Genomic DNA, 19,071 nt, shown 5'->3' on the forward strand with positions numbered 1-19,071 from the left:
AAGATGGGGTGTTGGAGATTGAAGAGGGCAAATTAGAAAACGATAAAGACTACAATCTGCTGGAGTCTGACTTAGTGGTTATACTACTAGTAGTACTCAGGCTGGTACCAGGGTCACCTTTGCAGCCACGTGCCAATCAGCTCAAGTAAGGTTGATCAAGGCACGTGCTCCAGGCCAAAGTCCCAGTATAAAAGCAATTGAATCTCCGAATGAATGATCTGAGAAGAAACATAGATGCTATCTGTACTGTCCAATCACACCTTATCATGCCATTGCGATCTGATACTACTCCTCCAATCCGCCCGAAATGGAGAGTCATCGGCATCACCACAGCTTTCGCTGCGAAGAGGAATCAGCGTCAGTGCCAATTGTATCACGGAGTAAAATACGCCCGTGGGCTACCGGGGTATTATTGGGAGCATTGCTGATTGCTCTCATATACCTCTCCCGGCCGGATATTTATCTATGGGGATCGGTTTCAACTCTTCAACCACACCATAGTACCTTGAGTGAGGCCGCTCTTCGGCCTTTGATAAAACTCCACCACGAAGACCATGCGTTTCGCCAACCAGCTACACTTTATATGAATTGGAATGTCACTAAAGGTCTGCGTAGACCTGATGGTGTTCTCAAAGAAATCTATCTGCTCAATGGTATGTTTTATAAATACTCCAAAGATCAATTTACGGAAACCGCAGCATGTGGGTGGACCTTTCAAATGTTTGGTTTTACTGATTTTCTTCTTGTAAACCATAGATTTATTCCCTGGTCCTACTGTTGAGGCACGATCAGGAGATACATTGACGATAATGGTCACCAATTTAATGAACGAAGAATCGCTCTCCATTCATTGGCATGGTCTTCACGTTACCAGTAAGTAGCAGACATGAAGTTAACAGGCAATTCAACACAACCACATCTAAATCCAGTACAGATGCCATGGATGGAGCAGCGGGAGTCTCACAATGTCCTATCCCACCGGGTGGTCAATTCGTCTATAATTTCACCATCCCTGCAGATCAGAGCGGCACATTCTGGTATCATGCACATGTCGGTCTCTCGCGTGGCGATGGTCTCTATGGTGGTCTTGTCGTCCATGCCCCAGCATCTCGCTCAACTGTAAGGGGTCTGCTACCCCGATTAAATGGTGATGCTTATCAATATGGCTATGAGAAGGAACTACTTCTGCTCATTGGTGACTGGTATCATTGGAGCGCGAGTGATGTTTTGGCCTGGTATATGAATCCAGGTAACATCGGTTTGGATGTGCGTTGATGCTGAATACCTACTACAGGATGTCATGTTCGAAGACTAACACTCATCAGCCAGTACCGGATTCTTTTCTCATCAACGGAGTCGGATATTTCAACTGTTCGGGGGCAACAATTGCGCGCCCAGTTGATTGCATCGACCAGCCACTTGACACTTTGTTCTTGAAAATGAATCCCGGTACCACCTATCGAATTCGCGTAGTGAACACGGGGTAAGTACTAGTATCATTGACACTAATATTTGTTCAACGAAGCACCTGACAGGATACAGATCTCTGATGGGACTCAGCCTTCTGTTTGACAAAGAAGAGCTTACTCTCATCCAAATGGACGGGGTTGATGTCGAAACACCAAAACAGCACGGTGTCAACTCGATGGGCATTCTATATCCAGGTCAACGCATGGATTTCATTCTTCACCCTAATCAGCTGCCCGTTGCCTCTTCTATGACGGTACAGCTAGATCAAGAGTATATCCCACCGCTTGCAATTGTAGTAATTCTTTAACTAAAAATCTCCTAGATATTTCAAGTTCATGAACCCATCCCTCACACCCAATCAAACATTTCCTATCAACTACCAAATATCTTCTGCACCCGAAGCAGATTCTCCAATACCCACACCTGGAATTCGAAACAATACCGATATAAACAACACACCCTCCACTGAATCATTTCTCAAGTTCCTCCCCCCAAAGCCCGACCAGACATACGTCATCTACACCAAGATTCAAATTCTATCCTTCAACCACAACATCCCCTTCGGTATTTTCAACCAAACAACATGGAGTCCCCAGAAAGACCCATCAATGCCGCTAATCGCTCTGCCGCGAAATCAGTGGGATGAAAATCAATTCGCAATCACCACAGGCCCGGGTCCAGCGTGGATCGATCTTGTTGTGAACAATCTCGATGATGGTGGCCATTCGTTCCACATGCACGGCCACCACTTTTATGTCATGACTGTTCAAACCGCCGGCTACGGATGGGGCTCATACAATCCATTTGAAGACGCGTTTCCTCCCGGTCTAGCACCGGATCGGAACTCCGAGACAAACGAGCGATTGGAAATTGGGACCATCCGACCGAATACCGACGAGTTCTACCCTTACAACCTGTCGAGAGTGGCTCTGCGTGATACCGTTTATATTCCCCGACGCAGCTACGCGGTTTTGCGCTTCCGGGCTGATAACCCGGGTGTGTGGCTTTTTCATTGTCATATGCTTTGGCATGTGGCAACGGGGATGGCAATGTTGATCGATGTTCAAGGCGATTCGGCAGGTGCAACTGCGCATGATGCGTCTTTGATGGGGAGTGTCGGTGGCGTGTGTGCCGTATGATGTATCATTTACTTAATTTCACGGCTTGGATCTTGCATAGCCCTTACATAAAGTGCTGAACATTCGATGGATGGGCTTGTTTTATTAGATAGGGCATGAAAACACTATGTATCGTTCAAATTTTCTAATAATGTTAAGCTCACAGGTCCTCGTTCTTACAACTTCCAAGGTTTTTGATCAATTTTGAAATCATTTTAGCTTGACAGTATCAGGGCATTCCCCAGTCAACTCTCGATGATAGATACATGCCGCTCACTCGTAATTTTCTCCCGAGGTCTGTCTGTAACAAGTTAGAACTGAATACTTTGACTCGTTTTGCACTCAAATTGTGAGCGTCACCAGCACTGGAATTCATAAATTTTCAAGGTTGTGACCGTATCCATACCATTCCAAAGCAAGATTCAGTGTGAAGGAAATATAAATTCTCGAGCTTCGAATCATCGAATTTGATGGGGTATGGATAGTTAAAGATGAAAATTGAGGTACTGTGTACCCCCACAGGCAGTTTCGGAAGAACATTTATAGAAACAGGGCAGTGGAAAGAACAATATTGAAGCGACTGGTCGATACCCAGTCCCGAAAATGGCCCTAAGAATGTGTGTAACGCCAAGGCCCAAGCCTAACAATGCAACGCAGAAAATGAAAAGTGTATGTATCATGCCAGCATCCCCAAATTCAATGACGGGACCAGCTTCGCTTCAATTCGTACACATGCAAAATGTAACAGAAGGAGGAAGGTATACCTAGGCTGAAGCCCACTCAAGGACTTCCAGTCCACAGATAACCAAGAAGAGGGTTGAGGGGAGGATCCTATATGAATTAGTTTATATTTCTGCGAATTTTTGAAGGATAGAGGAAAAACATACCAGACCACGTAACTTTGAAACAGAATTTTCGACATCGCACCCACGTAAACATTATTGATCTGGCAAATCTGTGCCAGCTGCAAGGCCGAAGGCGCGCCCGTGAGAAGAAAGCAGACGATAATGAAAATGGGGTCATCGAGAATACTAATGGGCACAAACTTGGCGAGCAAGGCCAGGAACGGCGCCATGATTAGAGTCGGAAGGAGCATACGCGCTAGCAAAGACGCGATGATCAGTTTTCTCTCCACACTAGGATGATCAATATCCTCAAGTGCTTCTTCGGGGAGCGTGTTCCGAGCCAGATTGGCGCCCAGTACGACCAGAATAAGCGGAACGGCCACTTGGGCGTTTTGCTCAATGGCGCGGGTCACCGAGTTGCGAACAAAGGTGCCCTCATCGAAAAAGAGGTGCTGCAGTTGTGGGAAAGAAGCGATAATTATGGAGACAAGCATGGCCCAAAGAGGAGGGTTCATAAAGGACCACAGTCCACGGAAGAAACGACAGGCTCCGCTTCTTGTGGATGAGAGGGTTTTTTGAACCTTTGTGGGTAGCTTGGCGTATATCGCATCGTTCTTCTGGGCAAAGAAGCGGCGGGTTTGGTGCCAACGTCGCCGGGTAGTGACTTTGAATCGTTGTAAATAGCTCTGCTTTGTTATGTGGGTTTCTCGGGCAGTAGCCTCGACGTCTGGGAATGAAAGGATGTCACCGCCATCGGTGCTGGAGCGGGGGAGAAAAGGTCCCGTAGGTGGAGGGCCAATCACCGAAGGTGTTTCATCAGAGTCAACTTCCTCATCGGCAATTGAGTCGTCCGAACCTATTGAAGAGGCCTTACGGTAGGAGTAAGCGCGGGAAGATACAGGAGTCTGACCTCCGGACTCAAATCGGCCCCCATTCGTATGACCAACATGTGCATGTCGTAAATCTTGCGAGCTACGTGTGCGGACCAGCGGCTCATCTGGATCCGTTTGAGCTGGGTTATCCGAGTACCGTGCCTGGCCCTGTTCAATCGCCGTCTCGCCAGACTCGTCCCGTTCCTCCTCTTCAATGTATCGATCCTTTGGTGCCAATAGCACATGATAACCCCAACTCCAACGGACTAGCTGACCGAGCTGTTGAAAGATCAAGAGATACAATATTCCCCGGGCAGCGACCTCATCATCGTTATCGCCGGGGACACGTTTCCAGTGGAGTCCCTGCAGGGTTGCGGAGAGGGATATGACGAGGGAGATGGGGAGGGAATTAGAGTTTCCGAACACCTATTGGCCACATTGAAGGGATCAGCAGGGAAGCTCTCCGGATGGGGACAGGAGGCTCATCACATACCGCCATCGCCGTCACGAAATTGGATTGACGTTTCTTGAATCGACAGCATCGCGTGACTACGAACGCACAGAAGTAGGATACGGCGGTTTGGACGATAAAGATAACGGGGATGATGGCGAGATCGGTGAGCTTTTCCGCGGTTAATTGGGAGCCGAGCTTGATAAAGACTTGAAACGAAGTTAGCAATTGAGCTTTATTAAGGCCGGTGGAGCTGAGCAGCTGTGGTAAAAAAGAGGACTAAAAAGGAAGGTCGTCGCATACTCAAACAAGGAGTGAAAAGCATCACGTTAAGGTTCGCGACGAATTTCTGAGCTTCGGCATCGAACATGCCATGGCGGGCGACAATGTAGCCTGGTAATGAAACGCATACTACCTCCAGCACCGCCTCAAAGACGAGTAGAACCAGGTGAAAAAAGGAGGGGTGTTTGGATTGTACGTTAAGGTCGATAAAGCTGGCGCCTATTGACTCCTGCGCCAAGGCATTCGGGAATGAGCGAATAGCTGTAAAAATGGCCATCGAGATGATGAAGCAAGAAGGAAATTCCTTATCGCCCAAGGATTTGGGGGGTGGGGGAAGGAGGAATTGGGAGGCGATGAAGGGATGAGGCAAAAAGCTGGGACGGAGCTTGTGTCAACCAAGAATCCCTGGATCTTGGCCTTGTGTTACGACTCCGCCTTCAAATGTTAACACCCGCGTTGTGTCATTTTGAATCTTGATTACGATAGATTGTTACAGCGTAGTACGTTGTGATACATACATGATACCATAATACGTAGTAAGGTATCATTTCCGATGATATTTTTATCAGGCTATTATAATTTCTTCTTTTTTTTCAATATGCTTTTATTGCCCAAATGCCCGTCGAAAAGGTGTACGTACTAATGTGGCGTTTTAGCTGTAAACTGTGGGTCCAATGATGCAGGCACTTCCAAGGTTGTTATCAGTAACAAATCAAGGTGGATCACTCCCGCACGTTTATCAGGTCCGTGCATTTGTAGATCATGGAATAAAGTAATTCTAAGTAATCTAATAGGTAATCCATGTGATAAGCAAGTCATAAATAATTAGAACAGTTGAATTTTCGGATATTAAACGACATTAAATGGCTAAAACTTGAACTAAATGGGATATTTTACATCAGCAAAAAAACCCCGTAGGACTTCAAATGAGAGGTCCCCAAGGGTTGAAGGGGGAAAGAACAAAGATATGTGCGTGCAACATATGAAAACGCAAGGGTAGTTAGTATACACGAGTCCTCGGTGTAGATGTTTATGGCTCGACAACATATCCCAGTCTTTCACCCATCTTAACCCGTTGGCCCTTTTCAACACTCCAGTTCCACCCTTCACCTTCTTTTTGCTCAGGTCCATCGACATCTGGGGACGAGCGGGTGTTTACAGGTGCCTCAAACACCAAGACAACGGTACTGCCCAGCTGGAATCCACCCATTTCCTCTCCACGCTGCAAGGGATGTCCTCCCAGGGTGCGACTGGCGTGGCGGTAGGTAGCCTCAACGAAGCCGGGATCTTGCTCACCACGCTTGGCTGCCATGGCGGCTGCCAAGTCGGCAGCGGTGTCGGTCAAAAGGCTATTGGTGCGCAACTCCGAATCAAAGTTGATTTTAATTGAGCCCACATTAGTTGCACCCACCGGGGTGTAACTAAAGAAACCCCATCGCCAGCGGCCAAGCAGTGCCACACGTTCGTTGAGAGTGAACAGACCGGGCAGGTGACGCTGCAAGTAGGGAGATACCGAGTACAGCTCACCTGCGAAGTGACGACGGCTCTCGACTACCCACGCGGTGGGGGAGTGGAAGCGGTGGTAGTCTCCGGGCGCCAAGTAGATTACACAATAGAAAAGCGCATGGTTCGCACCCTGGTTGTACGAGTACCACGGCTTGCCGTCTCCCCGAGCCAGCTCCTCCTGTACTTGTACCTCCGATGTGGTTTTGGATGTAGTGGATGCATCAATCGACGCCCGACGTTTCGCAGGCGCATCTGGGTCACCCGAAAGTAGGCTTGGTACGGTGTAGGAGATTCCATTTAGTTGCGCAAATTCCTCGTCCGACTTCATAGTGTCAACATCTTTCTGGCTTTGCTCCGGATGGGTGTCGGTAAGGCGCTTGCTGTGGTCGGCGTGAGAAGGAGTGGCTGAGCCTAAAAGAGCATCCAAACTGTATGTCATGCCCTTGACTTGTTCTACTTCTCCTCTCTCAATCATACCAAACTGAAGAACGCGGCCATCTGACGGGGAAAGTAGAGCGGATGGGTCTGGGTCGAGGGGGCGCACGCCTGGCTTCAACTTGCGATAAAAGAAGGCAGCCAGGTTCGGGTAAACGTGCAGATCAGGCTCCGCAACTTCACTGAGGTTGACACCAAATACCCATGAATACAGCTTGAATCCTGGGACTCGGAGGTAATAAGGCAGCTCGATTTCATTGAATCGACCCCACAGTCGGGACATGGCCTTCAGGGGTAAGGTCGACATAAACTGGACTTGCCAAGATCCTGTGGGCACAACTCGTGGGCGACGAGGAGGCCTATTTCCATTTTCCCAGCCCTCTCCTGCCTCTTCGCGCAAAGCGCGATCACGATCTGCCCGATGGGACTTGTAGAAGTGTAGCAGGCCCAACAGGCCAATTCCGAGTCCAACAGGGATAGGGTACCATTCGACCTTGGTGTTTCGTAGGGCAAAGCCAAGTCGGGACCAGGACCCCGACTTGGGGTTTTCGGGATTATTGTTGTCTTTGTTTTCTTTGTTGTACTGTCGCCATGGCTTGGATGAGAATTGCCGAACGCCGGCTTTATTGCGGGCAACGGCTCTGAATGATAGGACCTCCATCGACACAGTACGCCCAATCACAGGGGCGGAGGGGACGCGGAGGGAAATATAGCGAGGTGGAAGGCACTTGGCCATGCTGAAAATCAATCAATCCATGAAAATCAGGGCTTCAGGCTTTCTTCGTTGCCGGCCGCGAGGCTATTCGGAGTTCCGGGGGGTCAACAAGATCTTTTATGTTTTCTCCTATGCCGCGAATCACTTGACCGCCCCGGTGACCGCCTTTATACCGAGGCTGGCCATACATAACTTGTGGCGTATAGTATGCACGTGGTTTTCACGCGGTTTTCACGCGTCAGTGCCCATCATCTGTAGCTCTAGCGGCTGGTTCCAAGTGGCAGCGGTTGTCAATACTAAGTTTGTTCTTGTTTGGTGGTACTGGTAATGCTTGATTCATTAATTTGACCCTCACTCTCTATCTTTATATACATGAGGTCACTCCGTACGTTACCTTCCAGATGTCTGCTCTTGCCTTTATCTCCACCGATATCTATTATTTACTTATTATTCCTATTATATTCAATTCTATTATATTCAATTAGGGAACAAACAAGTTCCGTCCAGATCCAGCAACCAATGCACCTAAATAATTTCCCTTGGCGCACACTCTCCATGCCAAGGTTATGCTTCCAAAACTGCCAACCCAAGAGCTCAGTGCTGCGACGACAGAGGCTCCATCTTCGCGTGGGACACGAATCCATGCCATGTCATATTTTTCTGCTGTGGGGGATGCAGGCTCTGTTTTGAGGATATCAATGGGAATGGCTGTGCCTGTGAGACCGAGGAACTGGGATAGGGCAGCAGATAGGTAGGTGCGCGCAGAGAGCTCGTCAAGTGGCTGTGTAGCTGTTGATCCGGGTTGGGGGATACTAAAAAAAAAGGTTCGACCGTTAGACACTTGCTCAGCCTATGACTCCACTAGGGCACATGGCTCACAGTTGTAGCTTAAGGTAGGTCCATGGTGGATTGCGCGACGTGAAATGCATGGTACTGGTACTGGCTTCCTTTGCTTTCGAGTTTGAGGCCGTAGAACCTGGCAAGGCAGTATTCTCTGCTTGGTCTTGTGTAGTATCCATTTCTTGGGTCGGTCGGGAAGACATTTGTGTGTATGGAATTGAAAATGCTGGCTTGGAGAATGGAAGTCGAGAAAAAACCAAAACGGAATTTTACGTGACCGGATGCCGCAGCTGTATACTGCCAGTGGATACGGAACTCAGTAGTACTAGTCACAGATCATAATTAACCAATTATCAATAACAATATAACCTGATGTACTTTATAATCCAGGACTGTAGAAGATAAAGACCAAATGCATCTTCTACATCTCCAATAGAATCCCAAGGTAAATTCTTACAATTACGGATTATTTTGATTTCTACTTAGCTCCTCTACTAATCTAACCCCGCACGTGACCCCAACTGATAAACGGGTCCCCATCAACATCATTATCTGTTCTATATCTTAAGCAGCCTATCTCTTGCTCCCACTTAGTATCTCGTACCATTTCCTCCTTTGTGCTTGTCATCTTGCTTGAGATTGCAGCACATAATCAAGCGCACTACCATCCTTGTGACGTCTGCTCTAACACTCCGCATCCACATTCCCATATCCATCCCTAGTCTTGGCCAGATCTCCAGATCTAGGCTAGCTTCAACATTGCGTATCTCAATTGCAACACCCACCAGACTCGTGCAACCTTCACTTGCTTCAATCAAATACCGTTTAACACGTCAAAGCATGGTTCTTTAGGCCGGGTTGCCATACGTTGTCGCAATACCCAAAATGGATATGCCTGATCAGTCTGCAGATCGACCAAGAGAGTCTCAGTCCAATTTGCCTCGTGAGGACCTGATCAAAATACTTATCGTGTGTCCTTCATGGCGCGACCCCATCCCACTGAGTGACATTCCTCGAGAAACTACGGTTGCAGATCTACGTCTGAAAATCGAGTCGGGCGTCCCAATGCATCCACATCCCACACTGCAGAGGTTGTATTTCCGTGGAAAGGGCGTACCCTCTTCGTGTGACTCTCTCACCCTCCGTGAATTCTTGATGCCTGAAGGGGTAAGCTCAAAGTTCTCTCAATCTATCAAATATATGATCTAATCGGATTCGATATAGGAAAGTGAATATGCGATACACCTTGTAATGCCAGAACCCATGCCAGATAATTGGCTTCCTCCCTCGGTTTCATCCTCCACCGCATCCGATTCATCGCACACACAGGTGGAAGGACTCCGCCAAAGGGCCGTACCCAGACCACAGCACATGACTTCACCAGATTCGGCTAGTCAATACGCACATGAACTCCAAGAGCGGCTTGAAAACAGCCTGAGAGCACAAAATTTCTCAAGTGGCGTGAATGGTTACCCTTCAACCGGGCCCTTTGGGTCTGTTATTGCGGCACGTTTTGGAAGAAGGGCACACCTTGGTTCGGACGGGAGCCCAACTCAGCCATGGAGCACATATGTAACTGGCCAGCAGCCGGGGTCGACTGAGTCAACACCACTATCAGTTTCAACTCCAACTCAGGCTTTCATCTCTTTCTTGGATGCTAGGAGGCAGTTGCAGTCAATGGAAGAACAGCTAACACAGGGTGTTATACCTTCAATCGAGCAGTTATTTCGCCTTCGAACTCTCATCGTGCAAATTAGAGATCACCGGCATATCTTCTCTACGCCGGCTTTTAGAATGGAACACGGGTCATACCCTGATGAGGTCTCCGTGGCGGAGATCGAGGGCCATATCAGTGATGTCTACAGGCGTGTCGATATCATAATTTCCGCGGGTGGTTTTCTCCGTCAGTCTTACAATACCTCGTCAAACCAACCTACCCGACCCTCTTCATACCTCGTCAACTCTCCAAACGGTTACCAAGGCCTGGTTAGACCGCAAGCTGAACCAATGATGGTTCAACTTGGCCAACAAACCCATCGGACGTATACTAACCCCACGGGTGCTGTGGGGGGACCCAACGTCCGCCATATGCCTGACCTCGTCCGTAACCCTGCGGGTGTAGTAAACGAACAAAACGTTGCTCGTGTGAATGGCCAACCTCCTTTAAATCAACAACAAGGTCAAAATGTACCAGCTTTTGAACGCAACTTGCGCAGAGTCTGGCTTTTCATTCGACTTTACTTCTTTATCTACATGATTAGTGACCCTGGCACCTGGACACGCATTATGCTGGTTACCTTGGCTGGGTTTGTGGTCTTGCTCTCGGGCTCTGAACTTCCTCAGAGGATCTATGGAATGATTATTTCTCCAATTCAACGTCACCTGGAGGGACTTGCTCATATAGGAGGCCCAGCTGAACGGCGTGCACCGGCCCCGACAGGGCAGAATTCCAACAACCAGCCTGTGCGTCCTAGGAATGCCATGGATAATATCTGGGAGTATCTCTGGCGGGCTGAGAGGTCTATTGTACTTCTCTTTGCAAGTCTTGTTCCAGGAATTGGAGAGCGGCAGGTCCAGGCACGCAATGCTGCCGAAGCTGAGCGAGTACGGCAGGAGGAAGAACAGCAACGGCTGCGAGAGCAGGAGCAGCAGCAGGAAGAGGAGCGGGACCAAGAGCGGGAGCGGGCAGAGTCTCAGACCCAAGAGCAGACATGAATTACTGCACATCCTTTAACAAAATACCCCATCATAGCGTTAGTTATTGTGCACAACTCGTTCAGTTCGACTTTCAGCAAAATGTTTCGGTGGTCAAATTTGACCCATCATTATCGATTATGCCCTTATGGATTAGTCTGCATCATCCCGCATCTACTAGTACACATATCCATTATGAAGATACTCGCAATCTTCAGACCTGAATGAAAAAAATTTATTCTCATGGATACTTTATACTTGGGCAGTAATGACCTAGGTCTCTCAAAGGTTATAGGCCTAGAAGCATGGATTCTCTGCAACTTCCCTTCTTCAAATGGCATTTGAGTGTACACTTTCCAAGGTTTCAAGGTAGGTAGTAGTTACTCCTAGTGGTTATGATCTTTGACGATAGCACTGATCAGGACAAGGCACATACCAGTTGCCTTTCCCTTCTTTTTTTGGTCTCATACAGTCTTTTTCAACCTCCGATCAACCTTAATGCGGGCTATGCCGGCCAAAACAGTCGCAGCTGTTGCCATAGAACCAGCATAGAAAATAGCAGGTCGGTAAGCACCAACACCACCCGATTCACCACCAGAAGCATTCAGGATATAACCAGCAATAGGAGCCCCCTATAGACAAATATTAGAGAAAGAAATTCCGCAAAAAGGGAGGCATGTAAGAACTTACCATCAGGTATCCTCCAAGCCACCCACTAACGATCATTCCAACTGCAACTGACACCCTTGCTGACCCAAACAAGTTTCCAACAACAGTTGGCATGGTAGAGAAGAATCCACCGTTCGCAGATCCATTAATAACCACAAAGGCAACCAAAGGCCCAATGGAGTTCGATACTGGCCACAGCACGAACAGACTAAGAGCACTGAGTAGCAATGAAATGAAAAGGGTGTTCATGGCACCGAACTTGTCGCAAGCGAAGCCGCAGGATAGACGTCCGATCGCGGAAGAGAAATTGAAGGCCGCAACTAGACCTGCTCCGGCGCTGGAAGGGAGGCCAAGGGAGTTTGTATAGAGAGGGAGGAAGAAGGCCGGGACGAAGAGGGGGAATGTGCCAATTGCGCCTGTTAGCCAGAGGGTCGTGAAACGGATATCGCGGAAGAGACTCCTAGAATCCACGTGTTAGTTGTATGGTTTCGACTGAAAATATAGCTATGCGGGACATAGATAAGGCTTACCATTCAACCATTTTTGCAGGCTTGATTGGAGCTCGCTCCTTGATCAGATATGCAACTGGTAATCCCGTGGCAAGAATCATAATTCCCAGGATTCTAAAAGTCCAGGCAATTCCGACATTTTCGAGCAGCGCATTCAGAATGAAGCTGATAACTGTACCGCCAAGACCACCACCAGCATACACGATGCCATTGGCGATTCCGCGCTTAGCTTTGAAGTATTGCGCCGGCGTAACAGACACGACCTAAGCATACGCATTCTGATTAGCAAGCATTCTCCTTCCACGGTGAGCGGTAGAAAGAACCAACCATAAAGCACAAACTAGTTCCAAGCCCACCAACAAATCCCCAAGTCATAAACAACCCCACAACACTGTGTACAGCAAACCCGGACAGAATGCTCCCGAGACCCAACAAGAAAATGCCCGTAAGCGCAGTAACTCTCGCTCCAATCTTACTGATGAGAGTCGCATTGGGCACAGCCAGTAAAGAGATACAGGCAGGACATAAAGATCCCACAAACGCCAGTGTCGAAGATGAATATCCCAATTCATCGACTAGCGCGGCTTGCATCACACCCCATGTATAAGAAACACCGACGAACCACCATGTTACGACAGCGCATGCGGAGATAAGGATCCAGCCATAGCCGCCATCGGGAACTTGAGAGTCTGCCAGGAGAGATTGTTGCATCACCTCATCTGCTTCGGATTGGGGGTCTGTTTGGGCGTGGACATTGCGCTGGCGTTCTTCCGTGGCGGGGCCGAGTGTTGGAAGTTCAATCGCTGTACTTGGGTGTGTATGTGTGGTTGTTGCCATTATGAGACTTTTTCTGGGCCTTTTCTGTAAGCTTTCCCTCCGAGTTGGCTGAAGGTTGACGGGAGCTGCGGGGGCAATGGCTGCCAGAGCTTGTGGGGGCGATATGTCTAATTCTCTTGCCACTAGTGATGACGATGTAGTCAGTTGATGTTGATTTGAGCTTGAGGCCTCAGCGATTGGAATCTGCAACTTTTCTTGCAGAATAGTTGTAGAAAGGCAGCTTGGAACAAAATTCCAGCTTTGAAATCGAACTCCAAATTCTGATTCACATTTTTCTTTCCGGATCTGGAGCATGGTGAAGAACCAAAGAGCAATGAAGTTTAGTTCAGCCCCACTTGGCGGTTACCCTCGGAAAATGTCATTGAAAGGCGTCAGTGGTCCAGAAGTGACCAATAGGATATCAATAGGATGCTGTAAAGTCTACTACTAGTAGCATATAATTTACTAAATTATATGCGCTTTCTGAGTCACAGATTGGATTTTGGAATTTAGAACCCAGGTCAATACCACGTGATAAATTGTATAATTATTAATATCATACTAGTAAGCCCTATTATCCAGTGGTGGATAGAAAAACCCCAGACTATTTTCTACTGGCAGAATATTCAATGTTATGTAATCGAGGTGTTAAAACTTATGTCCGGCCACTGTAGTCTAGCGCGCTTCCTTTAATCATCGCCATGACTACTAGTATTGTCCAACTTCAATGGATTCTGTATTCCCCCTGGTCATTGCGCTTGCTAGTCCCAGGATACTGGGCTCAAATATCCAAATTTATTGAGTCGCCCTGAGATGCTATTAGGTCTCGGAGAATAAATTCACAGTTACGTGCATAGTACATTGCCCCTGGATACTTTACGCAGACCTTAAGTGTAGTCTCACCGCTCCGCTACGCGCTTCGCGAAATGACAACAAGAAATAACATTCAACTTAAGCTTCCCTGCCACCCTTCTTTCCTGAATCAACGCGGAGATCAATCCAATTCTCCGAGGTTGAAACTCACACACCATATCCCACAATGTCAGCGTCCACTAAATCGAAGTCAGACATTTTCATGAGCATCAAACCCGAGCACATGGGCAACATTGCCTCGGGTGCCAAGAATCACGAATACCGGGGCTATCTCCTCCCATCGCGAATTCGTCGCATTTGGTTCTACACTACTGCTCCCGTTAAACGACTCGAATACGTTGCCCGTATATCCACAGGGAAACTTCCAGGGGAGGTGCCTGAGGACGGCGGACTCGGCAATGCAGATTTCAACGCCGGCAAGAAGAAATCCAAGTACGGGTACGAGATCATTTCTCTGTGGGTGTTAAAGGAACCTATCAGTTTGGAAAAGGCTATCTCGACAACGATCTTGAAAGGGGCGCCGCAGAAATACTGCTGGGTGCCGACTAGTCTTATAAGGAGCCGTCCGCTGGATAAACAGCACCAGCTATTTTCCAAAATCGCGGAGGAGGATTCTTTAGTGGAGTCGAAGGAGCATGAGGCAGTCCCGGCAAAGGGTTTAGAATCTTATTTTGCTAAGGAGGACCGACGAGGGCATGATGAAAGTACAATTAAGGACTAGAAGCTACTTAGCCAATTCGTGCAGGCCCATTCCTCGTACGGCCAGTTGTTGATCAATATAAGCGATGGTATAGTTCCTGAAAAGCATGAACGGCTTTTCCACCCATTCATGCACTTCCAAATAAAGAGCTTCCAATCCACCTTCAAATCTCAACAATAGCTCCACGTTCAGCAGGTACTGACGATCAGCTTCGCATACGTACTTGTAAGCATCTTGCTTGACATATAAGCTCTTTGAAAGCTTGGCTCCGGACCAGTCCAGGATTTGAGGAGCATAAAAGATAATTGGCGCCTCCTTTGGACACGGCAGAAGCCGCCATGTGAATTGCTCTTGGTAAAAGCCAGCATAGTCAGACCCGGTGCACATAATCCACGATCGCTTCATATCACTGCCGGCTATTCTTATCCGTATGAGGTTTCGAAGTGGTGTATTAAACTCCAATCGGTCTATGTCGGTAGGTGAATCTAGATCGATGTAATGCTCGCCATGATCTGGACACAAAAATACAATGCGTCCCTCGATCTCGTATCGGTTGTTGACGCCATGTTTATCCGCCAAGCCGCACCCGTCGTGGGGACATGGCGCCCTTATAGCCAGCTTCCCCGTGCGGGGCGACAGGTGGGGGCCTAGTGTTTGATGCTGGGATATGAGGTCCCGAAGCACTACTGGAAAAATTGGATTCGTTCGCCAGAACCTCTGTGTATCGATATCGCAGGGGACACCAGAAAGATCGGATAATTTATCAATCATGCGTTCGAACGGCTTCTGGTTGCTGCGAAAGTCCCCAGTATGTGTAAGGCTTTTCTGGTATTTAACCCCGTTTATAACAGGTTCTTGACCGGGTGCTGGAGCACTATCGACATAGATGAATTTGACTCGAACCTCACGAGAGCAAACTTTCTTGAGGGCGGCAGCAAGGGCAAATCCTACTGCGAAGGTTGTAACATTTCCGATGTGCGGGCTGGAGTTGGGCTGCGACCCAACATGAACTGCGATTTCCTGCTGGGGACATTGGTCGCTAAGATACTTGATGAGACTCTCTTTGAAATAGTATGAGCCCCCACCAAGGGGGTGATGAACAACATTGTCATTAAAATTCATGACGTCGAATGTACAGACTTAAGTGGTTTTGGGAAAATGAATAACTTTATAATCTGGCAAGTATCCTATGCTAGCCAGTGATAGATTTAGTCTCGTCACTGGCAGGTCTGACCTCATTCTGCTCCTGCATTGCGGAGTATGTATCTCGACATTTTGAAATACGGCCCCCGGGGATTCCCGCATTGATCGGCGATCGCCAGCGAACCCTGACGAGTGCATGCATCATTCTCATTCGATACAAGGAATCCCATGCATGTTTGCTGAGATCTTAATCGTCAGCAAATCTCCGCCTTGCACACCGCTACTCCAGGCCTGACAGCTGAGGCATACATGGTCCTACATGTACACCAACCCGTGTAGCCAATCAAATTGAAAAATGCCATTATTTCCAAAGCTTCTATTGCAGTATGTACCTGATGGAACTCAATTCGAAAGAAGGAATAGACTTTCTATAGAAACCCAAATCTATAGTCTTCAAAGCTTGGTCGCGAATGGTTCCGGAGCCGGAGCCATAGGGGCAGTATCAAAACCTTCCTCTCCGTTAAAGTGCCTATGTATAGCATATTAGTATCATAACGTACGAAAATAATTCACAAAAACTCACCATCCTCGCTCAGCACCACCACTCAAAAATGTGCAGTCTCCATTCTTCAGACAGTCCCATCCACCCCCGACACCATGGCCTATCCACTCCGGAACACCTTGGACACGGAGAAGTTTTGTCTCTTCGGCTAAATCATCCGGTGAACTTGTTACGCGTTTCCCAGCTGAGTTGGTTCCGCGTCGGCGAAACGTACTCAATCCAGTCGTGAAGACGAAGAAATCTTCCTCAGACGAATCCTCCGGCATTCGACCCGTCAAGGCACGGCCCATCGCAATAATGGTTGCGGCATGCGAACAGATCAGCACGGATTTACTCGTCCGTCGCTCGACTGGGATATCTGCTTCCAGAGCGGCGATTTCGGCGTCCAGATCCGCGATTATACCTTCCAAGGTTGTTGCAACACGGTTATGGAGCTGGAGAATGGTCTCGCCACGTCGGGAGGGGTGAAGGAGAGGGCTATAGTTTGTTGATGGGTCTTGGGGGACGATGGATGGGAAGTGCTGCTGCATTGTTTCAGGGGTTGGATGGGGCGGGTGTTCGAAGAAGGTTGTTGGACCGAACCATTCACTATAATAAATAAATCGTTAACTCGTATCATAATTTGGATCGTTTTGTGTTGAACTTGTGAAGATGTCCAATGTGTCCAGGATGAAGAGCTCAACGTACCCGACCCCATTCTCAATTCGAACATCAAAGTTTGAAGCCGGGTCAATGCGACCTAGACCTGTGTCGCAAACTGCATCCTGCTGGCTTTGCTTCCTCAGTTCTTCAACAGACGGCTGGATTGTCTGCAAGCACCGATAAAACGGGCTGGAGTAGACTCGAAAGGGCTTCGGGTGGAATGCCGGACCGCCAATGTGCGCAGAAAGTTCATGCGATTGATTTATACCATAAGATGTCAATGAAGGGTCCGCGGGATTCCCAGTTGGAGTCGGGAATTGTGACTTGTAGGTTCCGGTGTGGAGATCGATTGTCCAATTGAGACGGTGCTAATACCACATTAGCTTTGCCATTGTTGGGTCGAAGACCGCATGGTGGTTCATGAATAGTAGTACATACCCCATGGCGAGTGATGTATATGGTATCAAGTGGCATGGTGGGTGCAGCATCAACAAGACAAAAAGCAATGGTGGACGGCGACTAGTAGTAATTTCATGTTGCGGGGAAGTAGATCAGGGGCAGAAAGTGGGCGGTGGATGCAAGCCTCGGTCCGGCAAAGTCTACGTTATGAGCAAGAGATCTTTTACGGCACGGATACAGAAGGCAGAAATTATCGAGGTTGACCAAGAGAAAGCCTAGTATTGGAATGAAAAACCGTGTACTCTGAAACCATCGCGGGTATTATCCGCTATTTAAGATTACATTCCCAGGGGTCCAGCCCAAGTGGCAGTGATTCCAGTCAAAATAACTTTTGTTTTTTGAGATTCGTTTCTAAAACGACTCCATCTAGTAGAAGAAACCGAGGAGCTTGCCAGCAACGTGCTTGCGGCGAGCCTCCTCGTGGTCCATGATACCAGCGGAGGTGGTCAGGACGACGTAACCGAACTGACGGGAAGGAAGGAGCTGAGTAGCCCACTTCTCGACGTCACGGAGCTGGACGGGGTAGCGGGGGTTGATGACACCACACTTGTTAAGACGTCCGTTGAGCTGGATGACAATCTTGCCGGAGCGGTGGTCATCGACCTCCTCGAACTCGCCAATGTAGCCTGAAGAAAGAAAGGTCAGTATGTTGCAATGATTTAAAAGTCGCCAAATACTGATAATCGCTTTGGAAACGTGTAAGATCAACGCGTTAATATATCGGACACTTAAAAGGCAAACGTCGTGGGTTGATTGAAACAATCCGCCTAGTTATCAGTCCGACTGTTTTCCGCCAACACCGTAATACATGAGGACGAAACAGAAAATGGAAAAAAACGAATTCCAAAGCGAAGATTTTTCAGTATTTGACGACATCATGTCAAAGACGTACCGTGCTTCTGCATGACAGTGAGGAACTTGACGATGACCTTGGAGGAAGGACGGATGAGAACCTGGCGCTTGCCAGCCTTCTCGGCGTTGTTCATGGCGTTAAGCGCATCGTTGAGGACGGAGGTCTTGACCATTTTGGCGGTGTCGGAATCGAGATTCTCAAATCGATCGAGGGGATAAGATAAGAGGTATCTACTTCAACCGAAGTACCGGAAAAGTCAGCCATCAACTAGTCGTCAAGCGTAAAGAGTGCCCCTTCCTTGTGAAAAGGAGTTCTTCAGCCTGTGCCGGATGGGAGATGCGTATCATCCTGCACCCCCTGTATCCCGGACTTATGAAATATTCCAGTCATAAGAAGGGAGAGGAAGGCAGAATGATTGCTCCCCCAGACTAGCTGAGAGGCTGGTGAGAAACGAGGGCGTCAAGAGTGTACATACCTCGAGTGACTGGTCCGTCAGATGTTGTCGTGTCAAGGATTGAAAAGTTCGAAGATTGAAGGTTGGGTTCTGCTGACTGTGCGGGTCCGCTAGGGTTATTGCCCTTATCAGGAGAAAATTTTGCGTCTATAGGTCACGTGGT

General features: G+C 48.2%; 10 protein-coding genes across 10 annotated transcripts; 3 read left to right on the plus strand and 7 right to left on the minus strand.

The window, feature by feature from the left end:
• Positions 1-307: 307 nt before the first annotated feature.
• N7466_001180 (multicopper oxidase-domain-containing protein) lies at positions 308-2,609 on the plus strand (the record flags this gene model as incomplete). The annotated part of the gene is made up of 6 exons (XM_057160578.1): positions 308-653; positions 757-873; positions 935-1,266; positions 1,326-1,483; positions 1,543-1,740; positions 1,793-2,609. The coding sequence occupies 6 exons, from the start codon at positions 308-310 to the stop codon at positions 2,607-2,609; spliced, it is 1,968 nt and encodes a 655-aa protein (XP_057026826.1).
• Positions 2,610-3,352: 743 nt separating this feature from the next.
• On the minus strand, positions 3,353-5,315 carry N7466_001181 (Auxin Efflux Carrier superfamily; the record flags this gene model as incomplete). Its single annotated transcript, XM_057160579.1, has 4 exons — positions 3,353-3,419; positions 3,476-4,731; positions 4,799-4,965; positions 5,060-5,315. 4 exons carry the CDS (start codon positions 5,313-5,315, stop codon positions 3,353-3,355), a joined length of 1,746 nt encoding a protein of 581 aa, XP_057026827.1.
• Positions 5,316-6,068: 753 nt separating this feature from the next.
• On the minus strand, positions 6,069-7,715 carry N7466_001182 (phosphatidylserine decarboxylase 1; the record flags this gene model as incomplete). Its single annotated transcript, XM_057160580.1, has 1 exon — positions 6,069-7,715. The coding sequence occupies one exon, from the start codon at positions 7,713-7,715 to the stop codon at positions 6,069-6,071; it is 1,647 nt and encodes a 548-aa protein (XP_057026828.1).
• A 460-nt stretch (positions 7,716-8,175) lies between these two features.
• On the minus strand, positions 8,176-8,737 carry N7466_001183 (uncharacterized protein; the record flags this gene model as incomplete). Its single annotated transcript, XM_057160581.1, has 2 exons — positions 8,176-8,506; positions 8,574-8,737. The coding sequence occupies 2 exons, from the start codon at positions 8,735-8,737 to the stop codon at positions 8,176-8,178; spliced, it is 495 nt and encodes a 164-aa protein (XP_057026829.1).
• Positions 8,738-9,419: 682 nt separating this feature from the next.
• Positions 9,420-11,249, plus strand: N7466_001184 (uncharacterized protein; the record flags this gene model as incomplete). Its single annotated transcript, XM_057160582.1, has 2 exons — positions 9,420-9,701; positions 9,759-11,249. 2 exons carry the CDS (start codon positions 9,420-9,422, stop codon positions 11,247-11,249), a joined length of 1,773 nt encoding a protein of 590 aa, XP_057026830.1.
• A 443-nt stretch (positions 11,250-11,692) lies between these two features.
• On the minus strand, positions 11,693-13,243 carry N7466_001185 (uncharacterized protein; the record flags this gene model as incomplete). The annotated part of the gene is made up of 4 exons (XM_057160583.1): positions 11,693-11,860; positions 11,919-12,357; positions 12,428-12,669; positions 12,734-13,243. 4 exons carry the CDS (start codon positions 13,241-13,243, stop codon positions 11,693-11,695), a joined length of 1,359 nt encoding a protein of 452 aa, XP_057026831.1.
• Positions 13,244-14,261: 1,018 nt separating this feature from the next.
• N7466_001186 (uncharacterized protein) lies at positions 14,262-14,816 on the plus strand (the record flags this gene model as incomplete). Its single annotated transcript, XM_057160584.1, has 1 exon — positions 14,262-14,816. One exon carries the CDS (start codon positions 14,262-14,264, stop codon positions 14,814-14,816), a length of 555 nt encoding a protein of 184 aa, XP_057026832.1.
• Positions 14,817-14,819: 3 nt separating this feature from the next.
• Positions 14,820-15,917, minus strand: N7466_001187 (uncharacterized protein; the record flags this gene model as incomplete). The annotated part of the gene is made up of 1 exon (XM_057160585.1): positions 14,820-15,917. One exon carries the CDS (start codon positions 15,915-15,917, stop codon positions 14,820-14,822), a length of 1,098 nt encoding a protein of 365 aa, XP_057026833.1.
• Positions 15,918-16,391: 474 nt separating this feature from the next.
• On the minus strand, positions 16,392-17,616 carry N7466_001188 (uncharacterized protein; the record flags this gene model as incomplete). Its single annotated transcript, XM_057160586.1, has 4 exons — positions 16,392-16,467; positions 16,522-17,088; positions 17,188-17,510; positions 17,581-17,616. 4 exons carry the CDS (start codon positions 17,614-17,616, stop codon positions 16,392-16,394), a joined length of 1,002 nt encoding a protein of 333 aa, XP_057026834.1.
• A 351-nt stretch (positions 17,617-17,967) lies between these two features.
• Positions 17,968-18,626, minus strand: N7466_001189 (40S ribosomal protein uS8; the record flags this gene model as incomplete). Its single annotated transcript, XM_057160587.1, has 2 exons — positions 17,968-18,227; positions 18,494-18,626. 2 exons carry the CDS (start codon positions 18,624-18,626, stop codon positions 17,968-17,970), a joined length of 393 nt encoding a protein of 130 aa, XP_057026835.1.
• Positions 18,627-19,071: the final 445 nt, after the last annotated feature.

This window comes from Penicillium verhagenii, assembly GCF_028828195.1.
Source record: "Penicillium verhagenii strain IBT 33310 chromosome Unknown utg000002l_segment0_segment0, whole genome shotgun sequence".
Lineage (NCBI taxonomy): Eukaryota > Fungi > Ascomycota > Eurotiomycetes > Eurotiales > Aspergillaceae > Penicillium > Penicillium verhagenii.